The 22184-nt window shown below is 47.6% G+C and overlaps 1 protein-coding gene across 2 annotated transcripts in view; it reads right to left on the reverse strand.

Moving 5' to 3' along the window:
• Window positions 1–961: 961 nt before the first annotated feature.
• Window positions 962–22184, reverse strand: part of SCN10A (sodium voltage-gated channel alpha subunit 10) — a 76796-nt gene continuing 55573 nt past the window's right edge. For both annotated transcript variants that reach the window (XM_024117038.1, XM_024117037.1), the window contains 9 exons: window positions 21456–21610; window positions 18240–18413; window positions 13797–13919; window positions 12247–12531; window positions 11469–11522; window positions 10495–10632; window positions 10134–10238; window positions 4871–5141; window positions 962–2106 (listed from right to left, as the gene is read on the reverse strand). In XM_024117038.1, coding sequence (XP_023972806.1) covers window positions 962–2106; window positions 4871–5141; window positions 10134–10238; window positions 10495–10632; window positions 11469–11522; window positions 12247–12531; window positions 13797–13919; window positions 18240–18413; window positions 21456–21610 — 2450 coding nt within the window. The remainder of the gene's footprint in view (window positions 2107–4870; window positions 5142–10133; window positions 10239–10494; window positions 10633–11468; window positions 11523–12246; window positions 12532–13796; window positions 13920–18239; window positions 18414–21455; window positions 21611–22184) is intronic.

The raw sequence follows: 22184 nt of genomic DNA on the forward strand, positions 1-22184 counted from the left end.
GACCATACAGCAGAAAGGTGTGGCCATTGCCGCTTCAGGGGAGAGTATTTTCGTCATCTAAATTGGGACAGGGCATCACTGAGTTCTACAACATGAAATGCAAAGGCTGCAAAGACTGTCCATTCTGCCCCCCGCCACCATGGGGAAGTGGTTCAGAGGGGAATGAGTTTGGCCCAGGTCAGCCAGGCAAGCAGTGGGAGAGTTAGTTAGGATGAGAACAGGCTCCCAGGACAGTGTTCCTTCCTGCCTACACAGCCTGAACCCAAACTGCAAAATATCAGGAAACCTGAAAGTGAAGGAGAAGTGATTTATGACATGTCAGTGTCATATAATTTTTTTAAACGATGCTTTAGGATATAACATTGGTTTTGACATACCTTTAAAAATATTAATTTTAATGGGTATCTCAGAGGCCTTTCATGACATAGACCACAGGTATTACCCTGGGGTGGAGCAGCTGTCTGGCAGCTCTCAGCATGCAGTCATGCAAAATCCTAAATAACACTGCCAATCTCTATGTGGTGTTTCACAGAGGATGACCTTGGACCTTTAGCAACATCCTTGCCATATATCTTTGGAAGTTCTGGTCCTGAGGTGTTTGTCTTGGTAAATATAAGCTCTGGTCACCATCAAAATAAAAGGACCAGGGACATTTTCTGGAAAGTAAGGGAACCCATCATCTGATATTGAAAATTAAAAGGGAAGTCACAGTGGAGATGCCCTTGGCTTCTGACTCCTGTTGGTGTGTGAGGGTTTCTCCAAAGGTGGGTACCAACTGTATTCCCTGCCCCATTCTGACATTGTGACCAGTGGCATGCCTTGGCGAGGCGGTGGTGGTAAGTTGTCACAGAGCAGAAGAACACATCAGAGCTGGACATGCCCATGCTGGAGGGTCCTCACTAGGGCTCAGTGGCTTCCTTAGTGGCAGCCTCCCCTTCATTTTGTATTGAGCTAGATGTGCTTAAGTTGATTGATCACTAAGGCCTCTAGTGACACTGTCGTAGGATGGTGGGAAAGATGTGGCAGAGGCAGTTTCAGATTTGTCTGGGAGCACACAGTTTTCATTTGCCACGAATGCAACAAAGCTTTCATCTGGCAGTGGCACAGCCTCCTCCTCAGCCCTGGGCACAGGCGGGGGATTGGCGATCGTCATGGAGCGCTGCAGCACATAGCTGCGATAGGCCTTTTGGATGACAGTGGCTGAAATGTCTTCTTGCTTCCACCGGAGGGTGGTTGCTATTGGTTCATAGGATGCTTTTGAAAGATTAGTCGTCATAAATTTCTCCTCCATATTTGCCTTCAGAGAATCCAACTCCCCAGATTCTCCCAGAACATTCTTGGTGAAGGTAAACAGGATGTCCAAACAGTGGATCTTATCTCCAGGGACCAAGGGCAAGTCCATCTGGATTAATATATTCCCATTGGGTTTTGGGATTCGCAGGGGGCCAGAGAGCATGTCTGCAAAGTCTGAGAGGGCAGAGAAGGTAATGAACTGGGTGGCCTCTGGGTCGAACTTTTCCCAAGTCTCGTAGAACATGTCAAAGTCATCCTCGCTCAGGGGCTCCGTACTCTGCTCTGTGGCCACATTGAAGTTTTCCAGAATCACCGCGATGTACATGTTGACCACGATGAGGAAGGAGATGATGATGTAGGTGGTGAAGAAGAGGATGCCCACAACGGGGTTCCCACAGTTCCCTCTGGTGCCGTTGCTGTTGGGCAGGTTGGGGTCGCAGTAGGGAGGCCCCGTGTTGAGGATGGGGCTGAGGAGCCCGTCCCAGCCTGCCGACGTGGTGATCTGGAAGAGGCACAGCATGCTGTTGGCAAAGGTCTGAAAGTTGAACATGTCATCAATGCCAGCCTCCCACTTGACGTAGGCGAAGTTGGCCATGCCGAAGATGGAGTAGATGAACATGACCAGGAAGAGCAGCAGCCCAATGTTGAAGAGGGCGGGCAGGGACATCATGAGTGCAAAGAGCAGTGTGCGGATGCCCCTGGCCCCACGGATGAGCCTGAGGATGCGGCCGATCCGGGCCAGGCGGACGACTCGGAAAAGCGTTGGGGAGAATAAATTTCCAAGTGATGTAAGAATTGCAGAAAACACCAGGCCTTTAAAAGTGAGGGGAAATGATCTAATTAGTACTACCAACCACGAGCCCTGACAAAGTTGGCTGGATCACACCCCCTCTTCTCTGCCTGGTATGGACCTCCAAATGAGCATTCATATTCAGGGACTCTGGACCCTCTGAGCCTGGCACAGTGGATGGCATAAAGTAGGGGCTCAGTAAGTGTCCATTGCATAAATCCTGTCTCCCTCGAGTAAGTCTCACCTTTCCCACCATGTTCTTATCTTTCCCTCCATCCAGATACATTCTTAGTCAACCTACATGGTCAAAACCCAACTTCTGCAGCCTAGTTCAGCTGGAAGTGATTGCACCCTGTTGCACATGCTCACAGTCCTTTGTCTGTTTCCGTCTGTAACACAGACCCAGCTCTTCCCTGAGAATTCAGCCTTTGGGTCATGCCTTTACTTCCACCCTGGTCCTGTGCTCTGTGAAGGCTGGGACCCATTGTGATTCATCTCCCTATCTCCTACTGCAAAGATTGACTCAGTTCCTGGCACATGGTCCTGTGGATAATTGTACAGAGGCTAGTGTTAATTATAAGGGGCCTGAGGACTTGGGCAACTTGCTGACAGCTAAAACAGAATGGTTTTGAATGGCCAGCTGTCTGCATAATAGATTTTATTTATTTCTTTCATTTCCAGCTGTGTTTGAACTCCGTGTTAGGGCCTAGAGATGGGCTGGTTTAAGGTCATTTATAGCCCCCTAACCTGAACTATGAACAACAGTGTGTATATCTCCCTATGTGATATCTAACTTGAAGATTTGTGAAGCTTGGTCTTGGGGACCTGTGGATGCCTGTTAAGACCACCAAAGATTAGGCAAGGCCTTTAGGTCAAACAGGATTCAAAATCTCTCAGGAGAAATGGTGAGGGGTATGATAGAAGCTCTCTCTCCTTGCCAGGGTGCCCCTGATCCCATTCTCCTACTTGCCTTTTGTCCTATGAATATGGGTGGTCACAGTATTGTGTTGGAAGGAGGAAGGAAATGGAAGAGAATTGGGATAATTATAATTTTGTATTATGAAATCTTTATGAAAGCCCCCCTCTTATAGTCCAGTTTAACTGGGGCATTTTCCCATAGTGTGAGATACATATGTGTTTTTATAATCTACTAAGATTCTGCCAGCCAACTAGCCTACCTTTACAAGGGAGAATGAGTCTTCATACTTGTAACAATTAGACAATCAATACATGTCTTACAGGTGGAAAGGAAGAAGGGGAGAGGGAGGGAGAGTAGAAGAATGGCTAGTGGGTTCTTGCACTTGTTTTCGAGCTGTCGTTATGAGTGATTTCTGTCCAGTGATGGGTGTTGCTGTGTAGGTCATAGGAACTGGTAGTTAAGGTGTCCCCATGATAGAATGGAGTACTCTGAGTATATTTTATTTCTATAGTACTGATATGGGAAGCCACATAAGCAAGCTCCCTTCTCTAATATAAAATAAAAAATGGCCTTTAGAGTCTCTTACTTTGGAAGGAAAACAAACTTCCCCCGCCCCGCCCCTGGAAAACCCAGCAGCAATAGGAAAATAAAACAAAACAAAAAACAAAAATAAATTTAAACTCCCCAAACAAACACAACCCAAGGCTGTGTTTCAGCATCAGGATAGAGAGATTAAGTGCCGCTGAGTTGTATTCAGATGCTAATAGCTCTTGATGGTAAATCAATGGAAAATAAAATCTACAGCTATGCCCTGACATGAAAAGTAAGCAGGTCATGATATAGTAGGTCAGGATATATTTACAATGCAAAGTAAACCTAAAAACAAAAAAAAAAAAAACAAAGTAAACCTGGCGTGCTGGGATTTGGCCTTTATAGGATCCAACTTTGGCTAAACCACACGAAGGCCAGGGACAGTATCTTGGTCATTAGTAGGAGGCTGTTAGTTTATCGAAAAGAACATTAGCATGGTCTAAATTCAGCTCCACCCTTTACAAACTATATAAGACCTTGCATAACTTTCTTAATCTCTGAGGCTCCATATTAAATGTATAAAATGAGTATAGTAACACTCCTTCCCAGGGCTGCTGTGGAGATCCGTGGATCCCAGCCCAGTGCTCAGAACTCAGCAAGCACTCAATTGTGGTGGCTCCAATCCCCACTTTAACCTCTCACTCCATTCATTTTCTCTGAACACCGTTGGCCCCCAAATACTGAGCCTGTCATTCAACAACACCCAGACTAGGTCATAATAGCATTGATCTCTTGGCATTGTTCCCTTGACTTTTCTGTCACTCATATTCCCTAAGTGGACAGTTGTACAGAGATTTAATTCCAGACCCTTGACTTAAGAATCTCCTTTGAACAATCTCCTCCTAGTCTTTCCTCACTCTTCTGGCAACCACCTCCTTTTCCAGAAAGTATTTTATGACTCACCTCACACCACACCACCCACTCTCTGCTTTGAAGGCCATAAAGATAAGACCCATTGGAAACTCCACCATCTTAGGTTTTCTTGTGAGTGATTGTTCCCTATCGGCTCCCAAATTTCTGGCAATGGCTGCACACACAGTAGGTGCCTCAATACCCTTCATGGCAGCATGGAGAAGGCTAGTGCAACCTCTGCATTTCACTGAGAGGCCAGGGACATTTTAAATCTGCTGCTCTTGCAAAGCAGCAAATACTGGGCTCCTCTAACATACAACGTAGGTTTTTAAAAGTTTGTTAGCTGTCCCCTTGGTTTTGAAAGAGCAGCCAAAACAAGCCCAAGCAGAGGCTGGGTGTCCCCACCACATGTGATGCCCACTTACTTCCAATGGAGAGGACCACGACAATGAAGTCAAACACATTCCAGCCATTGGTGAAGTAGTAATGCCTCAAGGCGAACATCTTCATGACACACTCGCCCGTGAAGACGGCCACAAAGAACTGGTTGATTTTGTTTAGGATTTTTGTCTTTTCTTTACTCTGCTCATCAGTCTCCACCATCATGGTGATCATGTTGAGGCAGATGAGGGCCATGATGATGATGTCGAAAGTTTGCCTGGTCACGATGTCAAAGACAAAGCCCTGGTACTTGTTCTGAGAAAACAAGAGATGGTACATCAGGCCTTTTGGCAACATAAACCAGGCATCTGGAGAGGCTGTGTTCTTCACAGATGGGTTTTTAAAGTCTGTCTCGTTTGTCTCCCTCACACTCCACATTCCAACAGAAGCAGAGTCCTAACCCTCCAAAATCTCACTCTTAGTTGTTTCTACCTCATTGCCTCTCCTGGCCCCATGAAGTCACTAGGCACTTTGTCCTTGTCCATGCTCTTCCCTCCCTCCACTTGCAGTGCCCCTCCAGTCCTTTCTCTTGGCCATCTAAATCCCCATAGCCTTGAAGCTGCTGCATATCACAGGGAGATAATCTCAGTGCTTTGTGATGACCTAGAGGGGTGGTATAGGGAGGATGGGAGGGAGGCTCAAGATGGAAGGGATATGGGGATATATGTATACATAGAGCTGATTCATTTTGTTGTCCAGCAGAAACTAATACAACATTGTAAAGCAAGTATACTCCAATAAAGATGTAAAATCAATAAATCAATCCCCATAGCCTTGAGTGATCCATCTCTCTTAAGCTCTACTTCCTCCAGGGAATCTTCCTCAATCCCATCCTCCAGGGAATCTTCCTCAATCACCTCACACTGCATTGCTCTGTCCCTTCTTTGGGCTCCCACAACCTTTACAGTCAGTCTTGAGTTCTAGCGTTTCATGTATACTTCTCTTTTCTACTAGACAATGAGCTCTTTGAGCATAGAGCCATGTCTTATTTAATTTTGTGCTCCTGTAGTGCCCTGCATAGAGTGAGAGTTCAAGAACTGCTTGAAAAAGTATTTATTTGAGGGTAAAGTCAAGTGTAGTGGTGCAACTGATTCCTGCAAATGTTCTTTTTATTCCTGGGCTGTGCAGATGTCTAAGCAGGTCTTGGTTGTTTGCATTCTTGGAGAGAGGCAGAGTGGCCTGGACAACCAAGAGATCATTTTTAGGGGGCTATTTTTATGGTGTTTAAAAAATTTTTCCTGGTGTGGCCCTCTAGACTTTCCTGTGCTGTTAACATCTTACTGGTCTGTGAGCTCTTGATTCCAACCTCATCCTCCACCCTCACCTTCTCAGACACTTCTGAGTTCTGTTGAACTCATCTGCCTTGATCTGCAAACTTCTCCTCCTACTCAGTGGCTGCTCACTCTCCTCACGCCATGGACCCCAGAGCTGGGGGCAGAGCTGAGGTCCCTCTTGTTCCCCATTGTCACTCCCAGACCTTTGCTCCTCCTGTGTCTTGTAAAACCCTTCCTCCTCTGATGCCCGTGTCTTCAAGTTAGCCTTCCTTTGCCCCCTCTTCATTGCTACCACTTAATGACCTCCTGGTCCCTCTGCTTCATTATTGATGAGTGAGACTCTTGGCCACACTTGCCCACTCTTGGCTATTAGCTCTTGGTTCCTTACCTAAATCTCTAAAGACCTAGTTTTTCCTAACTTAGAGAAAAATCTTCCTGAATCTCACATCTCTCTCCAGCTACCAGCCTACTTCTCTCTTCACTTTCACAGTTAAATTTCTTGAAGGAGTTGTGTGCAATCACTGTTTCCCATTCACACCTCAGCCTACTCTAACATAGGTTTTGTCCCCATCCTGCCATTGAAATGGTGCTTGTTAAGATCACTTGTAATGTCCAAAATACTGGTTTGGCATCGCTTACCACCCCCTCTACCTTGAAACTCTCTTTTCTTGGCTCCCAGAGGCCTTACTTCCCTGGTTCTTTTCTTGCCTTTCTGTCTGCTCTTTTTTGAGTCTTCTTTACTCAACCTTTAGATATTAGCATTCCTCAAGGCTTAGTCCTATGTACCCTTTGCTCTTCACCCCATTCTTTCTCCCTTGGCAATTTCTCCAGCCTGTGAATTAATATGTGTGTGATTTTTACTAACTGTTTTCCTGTGTCACTGGACTGTCATCTCTGTGAGGGCAGGAACATCTCACTGCCCTATCCCCAGTGTCTGCATAGTATCTGGAATGCAATAGATGATCAATAGGCAGATGAATGAATGGATGACAGAACGGACAGCTCTGAATTACACACACTTCCAACAGAATTATAAAGCCACTCCACTAGGTTGATTACATTTAATTCTGTACAAAAGGCACTTCCTGAATGTGTACTATGTACAGGGCTCTGCATGAGTGGCTGTGAGGGAGAAAGGAACCTGTCGTGAGTCTCACCAGGGAGCTCTCAGGAGCCACAAAGGGGAGAAGGGCTGTGACAGAGGCTGGTTCCTGCTTTCTGCTTCATGGTGGGGATGGGTTGCTACCCTGCAGGGTTTGAGCAAAGAATCAGAGTGGGTCTGGCTCCAGGCATAGCTGCTGGCTCATGTCTTTTCTGGGATGCTGAGCAACTAACAGCTTTCATTTCATCACTGAAAATGGCAAAAAAAAAAAAAAGAGGCCCATTCATGACTTCTAATTAAACAGAGCAGGGAGCATTACTAAGTTCTGGGCATCAAGATTGCCCTGGATATTCAGCTGCTGGGGAATGGAGCAGCTTTCTAGCTGCTCTTGGCTTAGCTTGTGGGCAGGGATCACTTCTTTGCAACCCTCAGAGCTCTCAGAGATGATGAAGTGGGTGACTGATGATGTGATATTCTGGAGCCTATTATCTTCCTATAAAGTGGAGTATGTGAAACCTGCTTTTAGTGATTTCTATAGTAGGGAATGTTATAGAATAAAATTTCCCAGTCTTGTGGAAGCATTAGTGTCTGCTATGGATGAAGCATAAGATTTAGAACTTGGGCTTCACGTGTGGCAAGGAGTAGTATGTACATGCCTGTGTTGGAGGTCCCTATGTCATCCGAGGCTGGCCCTGCCATGAACTGGCACCCATGCACCTGTGGAGCAGAGTCCTGTGCCAATGCTCAGCTTACCTGACCATCTCAACCTTTTGGGACCCCTCAGGGAAGAAGATGGCCCTTCCAGTGCCAATAATCTAGTGAGGCGGAAACTGGAGCTGGGAAGGTGAGTCTTAGGTGGGAGTGGGCATTTCTCTTATTGCTTGGGCTTCTTTCTTGGCTCTGGACTTTGTGGAGGGCAGATGATCAGGCTTGTCCCACTGTGGGGTGGGTGCCAAGACATTGCTTGCCATATGGATGCCGTCCAGGAGCTAGGATGGGCCAAGGCTCGTGGGCCCTGGAGAGCAGCCAGATGCAATTGCTGCCTGGACCCTGATCTGCTAGTTTCCCTTTTGGTATCCCTAAACCTCAAAGTCTTGTTTAAATGTTCCAGCCTTGCCTCAGCTATGCTAAAAGGAACAAAGGAAATAATGTTTGCCATGCCTGGACCAGAATATTAAGGAGAGAGCCATGTTCCTCCACTAAAGCTATTATAGTGTGGATAGTTAGTTAGTAATATACACCCCCTCCCATCCAAAGGGATGGCTAATGTCAGGAACACAGCTGGGCTATGAGGTCTCACTTCGCTTATCCATATGGAAGACCTCCTCCAGTGCCAACCTTGGAGGACCTTGGGGATGGCTTGATTAGGAGACATGATGATTTTGTTGTAGGTCTTCCTGCCCAACCACTGACTTCCACTCCTACTGCAGTGCCTGGAATTTCAGCATTAGGTTCCTACCTTTATATTAAGATAGTGTCCTTTCCACTGTCCCTTTTGGAAATGCAGCTCACCCTGTCCCAAGGAAATTGTCTTCCTTGAGAGGAAGAAGCTATGGTGGCCTGTGGGATTGGCTGATGAGAGGGGAGAAGCTGAGATGTTATAGAGAGATGGAGCAAGTATGTAGGGAAGGGTACCCCAAACTGTCATGATTTTGCCAAGGGTTGACCCCAGCACAGAACACCTTGGTGTCTGTTCAAATGTGGATTCAACATCAGTCCAGCCACCAGAAAAGGTCAGCAGGGACCTAACTGCTCGCTTCTCATTAGGTCTTAGGATTCTTTTCCCGTAACCCCTGCTTGACTCTGATTGGCTGGGCTCAGCCTTTCACCTACATCTTCTAATTTTGAGCCTGTTCCTGCCCACTGGACATTGGAGGGATACTCCCTGAGCCTTAGGGACTCTCCCTCAGGCTAACTCAACCCCAGTTATCTTGATCTTATGAGGTATTTGGAAGGACACCTCTGCCACTACAGAGGTCTGAACATCTTATCACTCCCCATTGTAACACTTCTTATCAGAATGGAGAATAGTAATACATTTGTGACCACTGTTTCCAAGTAAAGCATGTGAAAGGTCATAGCATTTTCTTTTCCTCCTGTAAATGTTTTTAAGACTTTGTGCTCATGAAGTTTTTAGTATCTTATGCAAACCCCATGCTTTGATTTAGAAATTCTAATGTCTTGGCCAACAGAATGTATGTCTCCCTGATTCATTTAGGGAAAGGCCTGTACCTTTGCTGAAGGTCCTTAGGTTTTGCCCTTGTGTGGGGAAGGGCTAATGGGATTGTGCCATGGAACCCTGTGAATAAAGGAATCACAGTGGAGTATGCCTCTAAGTTTTGGTCAATCTTTAAGCACTAGAGTAGGATAATTTTTGGTTCCTATTGTGTCACCTGACCATGACCATGACAGGGCCCAGGATCCCAGGGTGGTTGGGTTTGGCCATATCCTCTCTGTCTTCCTGTAGGCATGGGGTAGAATGTGGGGTGAGGCTGGCAATCCATTGCAACCTACATCAAAATGCATAACCACAAATGTTTCATCTCAGGGCTCTAACCATCCTTACTATCATTTAGCCTAATCTGTTCCTGATCTGGTGCTGGAAACTTAAGCCTGTTGGGCAATTCAAGTACTTCCCTAAACATGTCTGTCTGGAACACCTGCAGGAGTATGTTCACTCCAGAAGATCAGAGTTGCTTCTTGCAGACTTTTCTTCCTTGGGCCTGGGAACTCTCATTACCTCTTCCTCAAACTCAACCCAGATCTCCTCCTCCACAGAGAGCATTGGCCAGACGCCTACCAGCACAGGCATGGGCTGTCAGGTTGGATTTCCAGACACTCTCTGCTAGAGAGGCGAGCTCTGGGGCTCACCAGGGGCCGTGGGATGGGCTTCTGGGGCTTCTTGGAGCCCAGCTTTTTCAAGGCGTTGTAGTACTTCTTCTGCTCCTCTGTCATGAAGATGTCCTGGCCCCCTAAGTGCAGAGAGACAGGATAACACACACCACTGTTATTGCCCCCAGATGGCAGCCTTCAGCCCTCTCTGGCCCCAGACCCCAGACAGGGGTGAAGCCTGCAATCAGGGTGCAAAGGTAGGCGTTGGTGCTAAAAGCCAAGATTGGGCTCCTGGTCAGGCATGGGGGCTGTGACTAGTGTTGCTTCAGTCATGAGGCCCGGGGACCGACGGTAAGTCTAAGACTCATCACTACCACAGAAACGCCTAAGCGCCACTTATCTTTTTTTTCTGTTGGTTGAAGTTATCAATGATGACCCCAACGAAGAGATTGAGTGTGAAGAAGCCGCCAAAAATGATGAAGATGATGAAGTACAAGTACATGTACACGTTGTCCTCCCACTTGGGCTGCATGTTCACCTGTGAGCAGACAAGTGGGGGCATGGGGACGAGGGGGCATCTTAGCTTGTGTTTACCCCAAAGAACCCTGAGACAAGGACCTGGCTGCAGGTGGCTTATTTTGGAGGTGATCCCAGGAAGCAGAAGTGAGAGAGGGGGAGGCAGGAACAGGATAAAGGCAGCACCACTACCATGGGCAACAGGCACTCCATGCTCTAAGGACTGTAGAACACACTTCAGAATTGTACCTCCAAGGGACAGGGAAGTGAGAACTTTTATCTACAGACCCTCAGAGCTTATCTGTGAGGGTTGTCCCTGTAGACTGGAAGTCCTCTGCCCTTGGGGGAAGAGCTGCTGAGCCAGCTCTGAGGCACTGAAGAAAATCAAATCTCAGACAGAATAAGAAACAAAGATGAGAGTGAACTTAGAGGTGGGTTGAGGGGATATGGGGCAGGGCATCAGCAGTGTCTTGTGCCCCAGCAGGAAAGGGTCCTTCCCCAACAGCACCCATCTCCTCCACCTGGCTGCCGTGACAGTACCTGAAATTCCACTGTTCTAGCTAGCCACTGCCCTCGCCCTGCCTCTGCCCAGGGAGTGACCTCATGCACAGTCCTTTAGAGGTTATCTGATAATTTCCTCAATGGTGAACAGAAGAAGAACTTGAGAAGCCTAGGAGACTAGGTCAGCTTAAATATCCAACAGAAGGCCACCTGGACACTGCTCCAGGGGGGATAGTGCCAGACTGCAGGGTGATCGCCTCTTCCAGCACCAAGGCCACCTTCACCCCATTTCAAATAGACTAATGTGGGTGGGAGGTACAGAGGAGGAGGCGGTAGGCACCACGAGCTGAGACTCACTTCCCGGGAATCGACAGCTGCATACATGATGTCCATCCAGCCTTTAAAGGTTGCCTGGAAACAAGGAACAGAGGCCACTCAGTGTCTGCCCATCCATCTACATTGGCCTCCGTTTTGATTCACTTATTTGTCTGTTTTTCTCATAGAGCATTGGCCCCCCTGGAGCCAGTTCTGACATGTCTCTGATTTCAGTGCCTGGCACACCATAGCTACCCAGGGACTAGTTGTTGAACGAATGCATGAACAAAGGGTGGAGTGCAGGAAGTTGTGGGTAACTGCATGACAAATGTATAAGCAACTGCATTAACACTGAATGAACAAGTGGATGAAGGCAAAGGATGAATGAATGAATGGAAGCATGAATGTTATCAACTGCCATCATCACAAGCATTATCTATCATTACAATAGACTGGAACATAATTTATTACCCTCTAGGAGACGATCTGCAATAGAAGACTGTTCAGTCTGTGTGGCTATACCAGGTCTTTTTTGTACAAGTAGTGAATTCTAAGTCATCACCTGATATAGCCCCATGGAAGGCCTATCCCTTTATTCTATTCTATTAGCCCAAATTGGTTTAATTGCACTACTGGGAGATCACACTCATTGGTAGGGCCCTCTAGCCTCATGATGCAGTCTGTAGGAACAGGGAATAATCTCACTTTACACTGAGTGCTACTCTTTGCAAAGTCTCCACATAGCATCTTCTGGGAGACCCCAGGCCCTCCACTTTATCGAGCAGCCAAAGGAAGAGACATGGTTGATCTCAGGACTCACCACCTGCAGAAGTGCAAGGTAGCCCATTGCAACATTATCAAAGTTGACCTTCACATTGACCCAAAAGAAGCTTCCAGTGTGGTTTTGACGTTCACAGTCAGACATGTTATTCACAGTAGTCCAAGGCACAAGAAGAAAGCCTTCACTGGTCTTGTTGATGCATTTCTGAAACTTCCCTGCGAAGAGGTTCACACCCATGATGCTGAAGATGAGCCAGAAGATGAGGCAGACGAGGAGGACATTCATGATGGAGGGGATGGCGCCCACCAGGGCATCTACCACCACCTGGGGGGAAAGGCAGAAAGACCTGGAACCCCACCGATGCCACACCCTTCCTGCCCCATCCCAGTTCTTTCTACCCTTACTAGGGCTGCTTCATGAGCCAGTGGAAGCAAGAGAAGTGGGTTAATTAGAGCCATAATTCAGACTCAGAAGACAGAGACACTGGGCAGTGAGGATGGGTTTATACAATCTCTCTAAAGTTCATTCAGGGCAGGTTTCAGTGTCTCTCCTTAGGATTGAGGAGATGGACACATTTACAAGCACACACATACTCATTTAGGGGTGCCAGTGTGTGTTTTGCACTTGCACATACAGACTTCTAGAACTTTGCTTTATTTTATAAACTATATGTTTATAAAATACAGTTTATAGTGTGCTTTGGTCAAGAATCATTGAAAACCCAAATCCATATTCACAAACTTGCTTATTTGTAAATTAGCAACCTGGAGATAAAATAAAATAAACATCAAAGTATTTCAATCATAAGCTCCTAGCGTTTGTAAAGATACAAGTTAATTTTAAAAGTCCACTTTTGTTTTGAAGGCACGATGTCTTCTTTGAGGCAGTGGTGGAGGAAGAAAGCAAACCTTGCTTTCTGTACCAGAAGACATTCATAATTACGTGGAAGGGGAGGGGAGAAAATGAGCAGTCCCTCATCCGCCATAAGACAAGGGCCAGACTTGTGAGCATTCCATCCTGAGGAAGACAGTGAGGGCGAGGTGGTGGCTGAAAGCCTTGGATGAGGAGAGGAATGGATGAAAGGAGAGAATCCATAGGACCCAATGACTGTGCTGGGTTGGAGAGAAGATGCATTCTAGTGGGTGGTGACTGAGTTGCTGGGCTGCTGATGTCACTGCATTTAAATGGAGTGTCAGAGGCAAGGCTCATTTGTCATGGAAAGATGAAGAGCTTGGGGTGTTCCGGAGATTTTGGCAATAAGGACAAAAGGCAGGGTGGGGAGATTGAGGTAAGAGATGCTTGTGACGCGTGAAGCAGGATTACCTCACTAAGAGTAGGAGAGAGTGAGGTCTGAGTCCTTGTAGATGTGATGTTTGAGGTGAGAAGGGAAGACGGCTTACAGAGGGACTTGAAGGAGAACTAGGAGAGTTAGGATACTGCAGCACCACCAACGTGACAGCAGAAAGTGGGGACCCCTGAGCTGACCTGTGGGGGTAGGGCCTGGAGCTCAGGGTCAGTAGTATGGAGGGTGTAAAGGGGGAATGGGTACCAAATGCTGCGGACCAGAGCAGTTAGGAGATAGGTCTTACCCGCATGCCTTCAAATCGAGACAGGGCCCGCAGTGGCCGCAGGGCACGGAGGGTCCGAAGGGCTTTGATGGATGCCACATCAGAATACTGCAGCATCTTCGCTATAAGGCTTGTCAGTGAGATCTGAGTGCAGGCAGAGAGCAAAAGCATCACCCTAGGGTTCCAGAAAGTTGACCCTGGTGGATGGAGACAGGAAATCCCTCCCACTCCCTACTCTGTCAGAGCCATCATCCTGGCTCCCACCTTATTCTGAACTCCAACGAGATGTATAGTGAGAGTCCAATCTCTTCTCTTTCATTAAAGATTTCATTCATCATTTATCTGAACTTTTGGCCAAGAAAATCTCAGTCTCCCACATCGCCACCCCCTTGTATGTAGGTGATCAAGCTCCCAGTGTAGTAAATCAGCCTTCCCTTTCCTCTCTAGAGGCACCAGCCAGGTCCCAACAGCCTTTAAAATCTGATTGACTTTCAGAGACTTGGAGAGATGCTGGCCCTTCATGGGGGTTATGCAGAAAGTCTATCTTGAGGAATATAAAGTGAGTCTCGATCGTACGTTCTGAGAAAAGTGGGGAAGAAAGAGTCCTGGGCTGGGTGGGGTCTAGTTCCCTCTCAACCCTGATATTTTTGTGACCTTGGGTCAGTGTCTTGTTAGTGCAGGTTGTACTTTCAACCTTTGTAAAATGAGGAATCAGAGTAAGAGAACTCCGAGGCCCTCACAGCTCTGCAGTTTTTCAGGAAGAGTGACTGGCATGGGGCCAGGAGATTCAGCTTTGACAGACAGCTGAGATATAATGACTGAGTTGTGAGTCCCTGTTGGTTGGTCAGTTTTGCATTTTTTAAAGTGTTGGACCAAGGACTGCAAAGGCACAAACTTACATGGAAAAATGGTCACACCTTCCAGGAACTTTGAAGATGCCAGGGAGATACCCTATGCATTGGCTTGAGCTTGCCAGAGACTGTGACCCAATCCTGGGAGACCCCCAACTGCACCACGACTGGTGGGCTGAATTCAGGCTCAGCTTATCTTGACAGCTAGGAGGGGATGTCAGAAAGGGAAGGGTTTACATTTGGGTACTAGAGCCCCAAACAATGCCTGTTCTCTGAATGGTGGCTTATTCCACCAGGACAGAAAACTGGAATGGAAACGACCCCCTTCCTCCAACCAGGCAAGGCTCCAGACACCAGCAGGTGGCACCCAGCTGCCTGGCTAAGTGAGAGCAGGAGGTTTGGGGCCAGTTCCATGCTGGGCCCTGTTCAGTCTTTTGCTCAGCCCCTGGGAAGGCTGCCGTATGTGCAAAATCTGCAGTTGGGGCAATTAGGAGCTGGGGCCTCTCCAACAAAGCCCTCCCATCCAAGCCCAGCTCCATCCCCACTGCTCAGGCCACAAGCCTCCCAACTGGTCTCTAGGCTCCCGTATTGCATCCATCCCACCCATTCTCCTCTGCAAATTTGATTGTGATTATGTTTCTCTCTTACTCCCAACCTTCCCTGATGCTTTATCATCTCAGGATAAGCTCCAGACTCCTTAGCCTGTATTATATGGCCACAGCCTGCTTTTCCAGTCATATTTCACCCACGTATCCTACCCAAATCAAGTTGTTCCCTAAATGTACCTGTGTCTGTGCCTTTGCCCAGGGTCATTCTTTAATTAAGATTGACCACCCCCAGTCCTTTTTGCACCTTGTTGCTCCGGCTTATTTTAAGCCTTGTATCTAATGCCACCTCGTATATGAAGCCTTCCTATGAAGAAACAAGACTTCTTTTTTTTTTTTTTTTTTTTTTGTGGTATGCGGGCCTCCCTCTGCCGCGGCCTCTCCCGTTGCGGAGCACAGGCTCCGGACGCGCAGGCCCAGCGGCCATGGCTCACGGGCCCAGCCGCTCCGCGGCACGCGGGATCCTCCCGGACCGGGGCGCGAACCCGGTTCCCCTGCATCGGCAGGCGGACGCGCAACCGCTGCGCCACCAGGGAAGCCCGGGTCATTCTTTAATTAAGATTGACCACCCCCAGTCCTTTTTGCACCTTGTTGCTCCTGCTTATTTTAAGCCTTATATCTAATGCCACCTCCTATATGAAGCCTGCCCAGCTACCCCACCCCCAGAGTGGAAGCAGGTTCATGTCTCTGTGTCCCTAAGACACTATTTTCAGCAGTGCTCACCACATCCTCCCTCATCATATGTTTATTTCTCTCTGTTGTCCTATCTGCTGGAAGAGTAAAGTGTAAATTCCTGGAGATAGGGAATTTTTATTTCTTGGCTTCTATCCCCCCCCCCAGAGCACTTCATAAAACAATCCTATATGCAGTAGTTATTGATATAAATAAGCATTTGATAAATTGAAAAAACAGAGAGAGGAATGTTGGGATGGATGGATGGAAGGAAGGAAAGAAAGAAGGAAGAAATCTTGATGGAAAGTTGAATGATGGTTGGATAGAAGAATGGACTAAATGATACAAAGATGGATATGAGAGTTGAAAGGAAGAATGGAAGAAAGAAAGCAAAGAAGAAAGATAAAATATAAAATCATGGATAGTGGATGAATGGGATGGATGAATTGGAGAAGGATGGATGGCTGGATAAATGATGGATGAATAAAGAGATAGAGAGATGGGGAGAGGAATGGAAGAGATTAGAGAATGATGGAAGGTTGACTGGATGGAAGAATGGGTGGGTGGATGGATGAATGGAAGAAAAAGAGATGAGTGGACAGATGGGTGGAAGAAAGGAAGGATAGATGGATGAGGTAAAGGAAGAATAGAGAGATGGAAAATGTGTGAACAGAAGGAAAATTGGATGGAAGGTGCTTGAATGAGTGAATAGAAGGTTAGATGACTGGATAGTTCAATAGAAAGACAAATCAAAAGACAGAAAGATAGAAGGGTTAAGGACAAACTGATAGAAGGATGGAAGGAAGGTTAGGATGAATAGATGGGCAGAAGGGAGGAGGGAAAGAAGAGTGAGAATAGATGGATGGGAGGAGAGTACTGACAGGATAAACAGAAGAAGTAAACATGAATGGATGTTTGGAAGGAAGGAAAAAGGAAGGGTGAATGGTTGGATAGATGGAAGGAGGGATGGATGGTCAGAAGGAAGAAATAGTAGGTGGATGGATGGATGGATGAGTGGGTGACCACATCAGGGGATCAGGACTGAAACTAGTGAGACCTACTTAGGAGTGACTGCCCCTAACAAGAGTGGGTAGCTGTAATAAAATTTTCCTTTCATTTATGAATAATTATATGATATGCACAGAATTATCACCTGTGACTCAGATTGCAGGCCTCACACCTAATCCCTGTGGTACAGTGGCCTGATGCTGCTAGCGCATTGGTATCAGGAAAGAAGAGAATTCGGTGCACAGACCTGCTGTGGAGGACCTGCCAATACAGGAGGCTGGACAGAATGTTCTGAACTGGACTCCATCCAGCTTCAGGAGGCAAGCACCAAATACAGACACATTTCCTAACACCTCTGATGTGCAGACCTTGGCACCAGTGGCTGTGGGAGTGTGGGAAGCAGAGGCAAACATAGCACGTGCCTCCCCCACCTGCAGGGACCCTCAGATGTGCAGCAGTGAACAAATAGCTCAGGCAGCCATCCTGAAAAGCCAAGACTGCAAGGGCCTGGATAGATAGAGGACTGTATGGTTAAGAGGAGGAGGAGCTCACTTCAGGCTTTGGGGGCTAGGAGAGCTCTTAGGAGAATTTATTGAGGACCTCTCCTCACACCTTTGAGGAATCTCAAGTTTAATGTGTGGGAAGCACTTGGTAAATCCCCTAATGCAGGGCTAGTGGCCACAGGTTCATCTGAACACATGAGCTCCAGCTCATTACCTCTCCAAAGGGACCCTTTTCCCCTTTTAGCGCCACTGGGGAGACACCAATGGTTTAAGCTCAGTGGTTCTCAATCCTGTCTACACATTGGACATGCCCAGGGGCTTTTACAAAATACTGATGCATGGACTCCACCCAGGATCAGTAAGACCCCAATCTCTGGGAAGAGTAGTGTTTGTTCACTGTGTTCTTAAGAGTTTCCCAAGAAATTCTAAAGCGCAGCCAGGGCTGGGGATCATTGAGTCAGTGGGAGGGCAGGTTCTCTGTGCCAGGAAGTCCTCAGCATCCCTAGGTCTAGAAGCCCTGACAATGGATGCAAGGTCATGTGCCATCTTGCTTTGGATGTAAAATACAGAGGTAGTAAGTGGTCTTTCTGGATGGAGACCTAGGAACTGAAGACTCACCTGAGTGTCACTGTTGTGTTGGAATCATGCACTGCCTGGATCTTACCTGGATCACAGGTATGCAGGGTTATTCTCAGACCCCTTGCTAAGACTTCTCTTTGGAGTCACCCTTGAAGGCCAGGCCTCCAAGCTTCCTTTGCACTAGTTGCAGCCATCAGCCAGGGGAAAAGACCCCAAATCCCCACCAGTGCCCACTGAGACACTCACATTCACGATGAGGAAGTCCAGCCAGCACCAGGCATTGGTGAAGTAATTTTTAAAGCCATAGGCCACCCATTTGAGCAGCATCTCAAACACAAAGATAAACGTGAACATCCTGTCGGTGTACTCCAGCAAGGCCTTCACCGTGGGCTTCTGGTCAAGGTAGAAATCTTCAAAGGCCTGGAAGGAAAGGAGCAAAATGGTAGGTGGCCTAGACCCACAGCACTGGGGCCCAGGGACAGGGAAGGACCTAGTCAGCCCCTGAGAGAGCTTTGGTAACCAGTTTGCCTGCATCATTTTTTTTCTCTGCTCTGGGAGGTAGGGTGGGGTAGTGGAGGAGGCCCTGCGAGATACAAACGAGGACTTCCTCGGAGCCAACAAGGACACACAGCCCTGCTTATACTTTGCAGGGGAGCTGAACACAAGTGAGAAAGGAAACCTTCTCTAATTGGATTTTGGAAGTGAACCAAAGGGATTGCTAACAGTGACTTAGTTTAAAAATAAAAGCAACAAAGGATGTTCGCGAAAATGAAAGTTAGACTCACCAGTGAACTCTGAAAAAGAATGCTGCATTTCATTGGTAATCAAGGAAATTCAAATGAAGAGAAGATGCCATTTTTCTTTTATCAGATTGATGAAGAGGAAAGAGCATGGGTGGGAGTGGATGGTCAGGGGGAACCGCGCAGTCAGTTTGGCTGTGGGGAATCAGCTACTCTCATATACAGCTGGGCGGAGTGAAAACTGCTTCAGTTTTTGGGACCCCAACTTGGTAATATGACTCAAAGCTTTTAGAAATCCAGCAATTCTGCCTTCAAGAATGTATCCTAAGGACACTAGATGTTGTTGGTGTCCCACCTAGATCCTGTTTAAGGAGCCAGTATGACCATCCCCAGCTGCTGTGAACGTTGGTTGCTAAAGGCTGGTGAATGCCCCTGTTGCCTGAGGACATGTCCCTGGGCTGAAGGGAAGTGCCTCCACCTTAGGAGACTATATCACCCCTCTGCGGGCAGCCGCAGCTAGTGTCTGACCATCCCCTTGCCTCAAGGTGGGACAGTCCCGTGAGGCTCTTTATGCTTCAGAGTTCCTGTGGGATCAGGCTGAGGCTGGGCTTCATGGGAACCCATGTATTTTCCCAGCTCCATTCCCTGTTCTGTCCTACTTCCTTCACATGCTCCAGCTCAGAGCACACCCTCCACAAACTGCACAAGAATTCCTGCTCCTGGTTCTACTTCTAAAGCTAGACCTAAGACGGGAAATAAGCCAATGTTTCCAAAGGAGTGTGCATAGGATATTCAACATTTATTAGGAGTGAGCTTGGGGGTTAGTTACATTGCAGCCATTTAATGAGGTAGGAGGACTATATTACTGAGAAAATTTACTGAGAAATTACAGAATGCACAAATGTGGTTTCCGTTTTGTAATATTTATGTATTACATGCATAAGAAAGATGGGAAGGAAATGCACCAAAATGTTTTCAAAGTGAGATTCTCTCTGAGTGATAGGAAAATGGGTGACATTTTTTCTTTGCATTTTCCCATAATTTCCAAGTATTTTTTTTCTCTGTACTTTGTCAGATAAAAACTCATGCTATTTTTTTTTTAAACGTACTCAAAGTAAAAGCATAAGGAAGACTAAATTTGGTGCCAGCCAGTTCAGTCCCTTGGGGAAGGAGATGGGGAGGGGAGGGAGAGCACTGGGGTGGGGCCAGCAGCTGGTTTAGGATGTGAGCTCCCTGCCAGGAGGGGAGCACAGGGAAGCAGCAGGGGTGTGTGGAGAAGGGGAGTAGAGAGACAAGGGAAGGAGGTGATGAAGAAAGCACTTAGTCCTCATCAAATGGTTGAGGTTATCATTTGCAGGATAGAGGGAAGGGCAGGTGTGGAGAATGCACTGCCCAGCCTCCCTTTGCCCCACAGTGTGGCCTCTGCGCTCAGGACTGTGCTGAGACTGCTATTCTAGGGGGGCCGTCACCACCCTATGCCAGGGCAGTGGGCACCATCAGACGCTGCCACCCCCTCTCCAAGATGGCAGGCCAGCCTGCTCCGTGAGACTCTTCTCCCTCAGCTTTGTGCCCTTGCTGGCCTAGCTTTCCTTCCACCTCTCAGATCAAACCTTCTCACCTGCCTTTGCTCCTCCCTAAGGCTGAGACAACACCCTGAGCAGTTTGGGCTTCCTTCCTGGGAAATATGGCATTTAAGTGGGTGCCCAGATGGTCAGTAGATTGTTTTCAGGGAGTAAATGGCACACAGGGAGCAAGACAAGTGGAAACATTGGGAACCATGAATCAAGAGAGTGGGATGTTAGTCCTCCCTTTAACTAATGAGCTGGGAGCCTGGGCAGGTCCCTCCATGTCTTTGGGCTGTGACGTCCTCATCCATAAAATGTGGACAGCCAAGGATGAGTCCCTTCCTGTGTCTACGTCTACCTTGGTTCGTTGGGAAAATTAGTTGAGACTGTGTAGTGAGCCTACGCCATGGTGCAGAGAGAACATCCTTCCTTGTCCTACAAAGCTCGACACCCAGCAAGGGGCTTAGGAAGTGTCTCTTAACTCAGAATCTAGAGGACTGTAAGGCCTTGTTTTTCAAAGTGTGGCCTGTGGACCAGTGTTAGCATCACGTGGGAGCTTGTTAGAAATGCAAATTCTCAGGCCCCACCCCAGATCTACTGAATCAGAATCTGCATTTTAACAAGTTCCCTGGGTGATTAAATTTTGAGAAGTGCCGTTGTAATGATTTGCCATGCACTTTGAGTGAGTGATAGCAGTACTTGCAAGCAGCTTGATAGGGCAGGGAAGGATGGTCCTCTTCGTACTGGACCCTCAGAAAAGGGAAGTGTGTTGGGAGGTCAGAAGGTGGAAAATCAGGGACTTTGGGATCAAATGAAGGCAAAGTTAGGTTTTCCTACTGACAAGCTGGGTAACCTTGGACAAGTCCCATAAACCCTTTGAGTGTCGGTTTCCCCAACAATAAAGTGGGATGTATACACTCACTGCTTGAAATCCAAGCAGCCAGGTGTAACAGGCCATGACACGGACCCCTCAAGCACCTACCATGCCCTCCTGCTAAGAGGAGTCCTCGTGCTGGGCTGCAGCTCGCCTTCCAGCCACACATTGGGGACTTTCAGCCCAGGAATCAGGGGAGCCCACTGCTGCAGCTCCAGGGCCTTTGGATGGTGGAGACCCCACCTGGAGGGCTTTGTGGCATGGAACCCCTACCTCCACTTACCAGCGCTCCACTGCTGAGGAGGATCATGAAGACGATAAAGCTCTCGAACCAGCTGTGCTCCACGATGAGGTAGCAGGTCTTGCGCACCTGCCAGCCCATGGCCCTTGGAAACTTGGAGCTGTTCACTTTGCAGCAGGGACAGTGGCGAATGCAGCCTGTGGGGAGAGGGGACTGATGGTGAGTGATGTCCCACTGGTAAAGGAGGCGTGTTTCGACTCCAGCCCTGAAGGGAAACCACTCTGCAGGGAAACCCACTTGCCGCTATATTGGAAAAGAATTCTTTCCTGGAATATGAGAGAAGTGGGGTCCCTTTCAGGCAGTCTCTCCATCATGCCCTTCAGGTGTCCCCCTCCACCACTGGTCTTGCCCACTCTCACCTCCTCCCAAGCATCTTCCTCCCTACAGATGATAGCATAGTCCTTATCCTTATCCCACCCTCTCTGGAGCTTTGACAAGACATGGGGCCTGAGCCTGGGGGTGTCTGAGGGGCTATGCCTTGAGCCTGTGCTGAACTGAGGGTCTCCATATGGCTGGAATGGGGCCTGGGGGCAGCCCAGCTCAGGGTCACGTGAAAGTGGAAACTCAATTAAGTGTTTATTTGTTTGTTTGTTTAATTATTTAGGCCACACTTACTTTCATAGTATGAACTATATGTTTATTCACTTATTGCACAAATATCTACTGAGAATATAACAGGCTTCACTGTTCTAAGCATTGAGGAAAAAGAAG

This window comes from Physeter macrocephalus, chromosome 18 (genome assembly GCF_002837175.3).
Source record: "Physeter macrocephalus isolate SW-GA chromosome 18, ASM283717v5, whole genome shotgun sequence".
NCBI classification, from domain to species: domain Eukaryota; kingdom Metazoa; phylum Chordata; class Mammalia; order Artiodactyla; family Physeteridae; genus Physeter; species Physeter macrocephalus.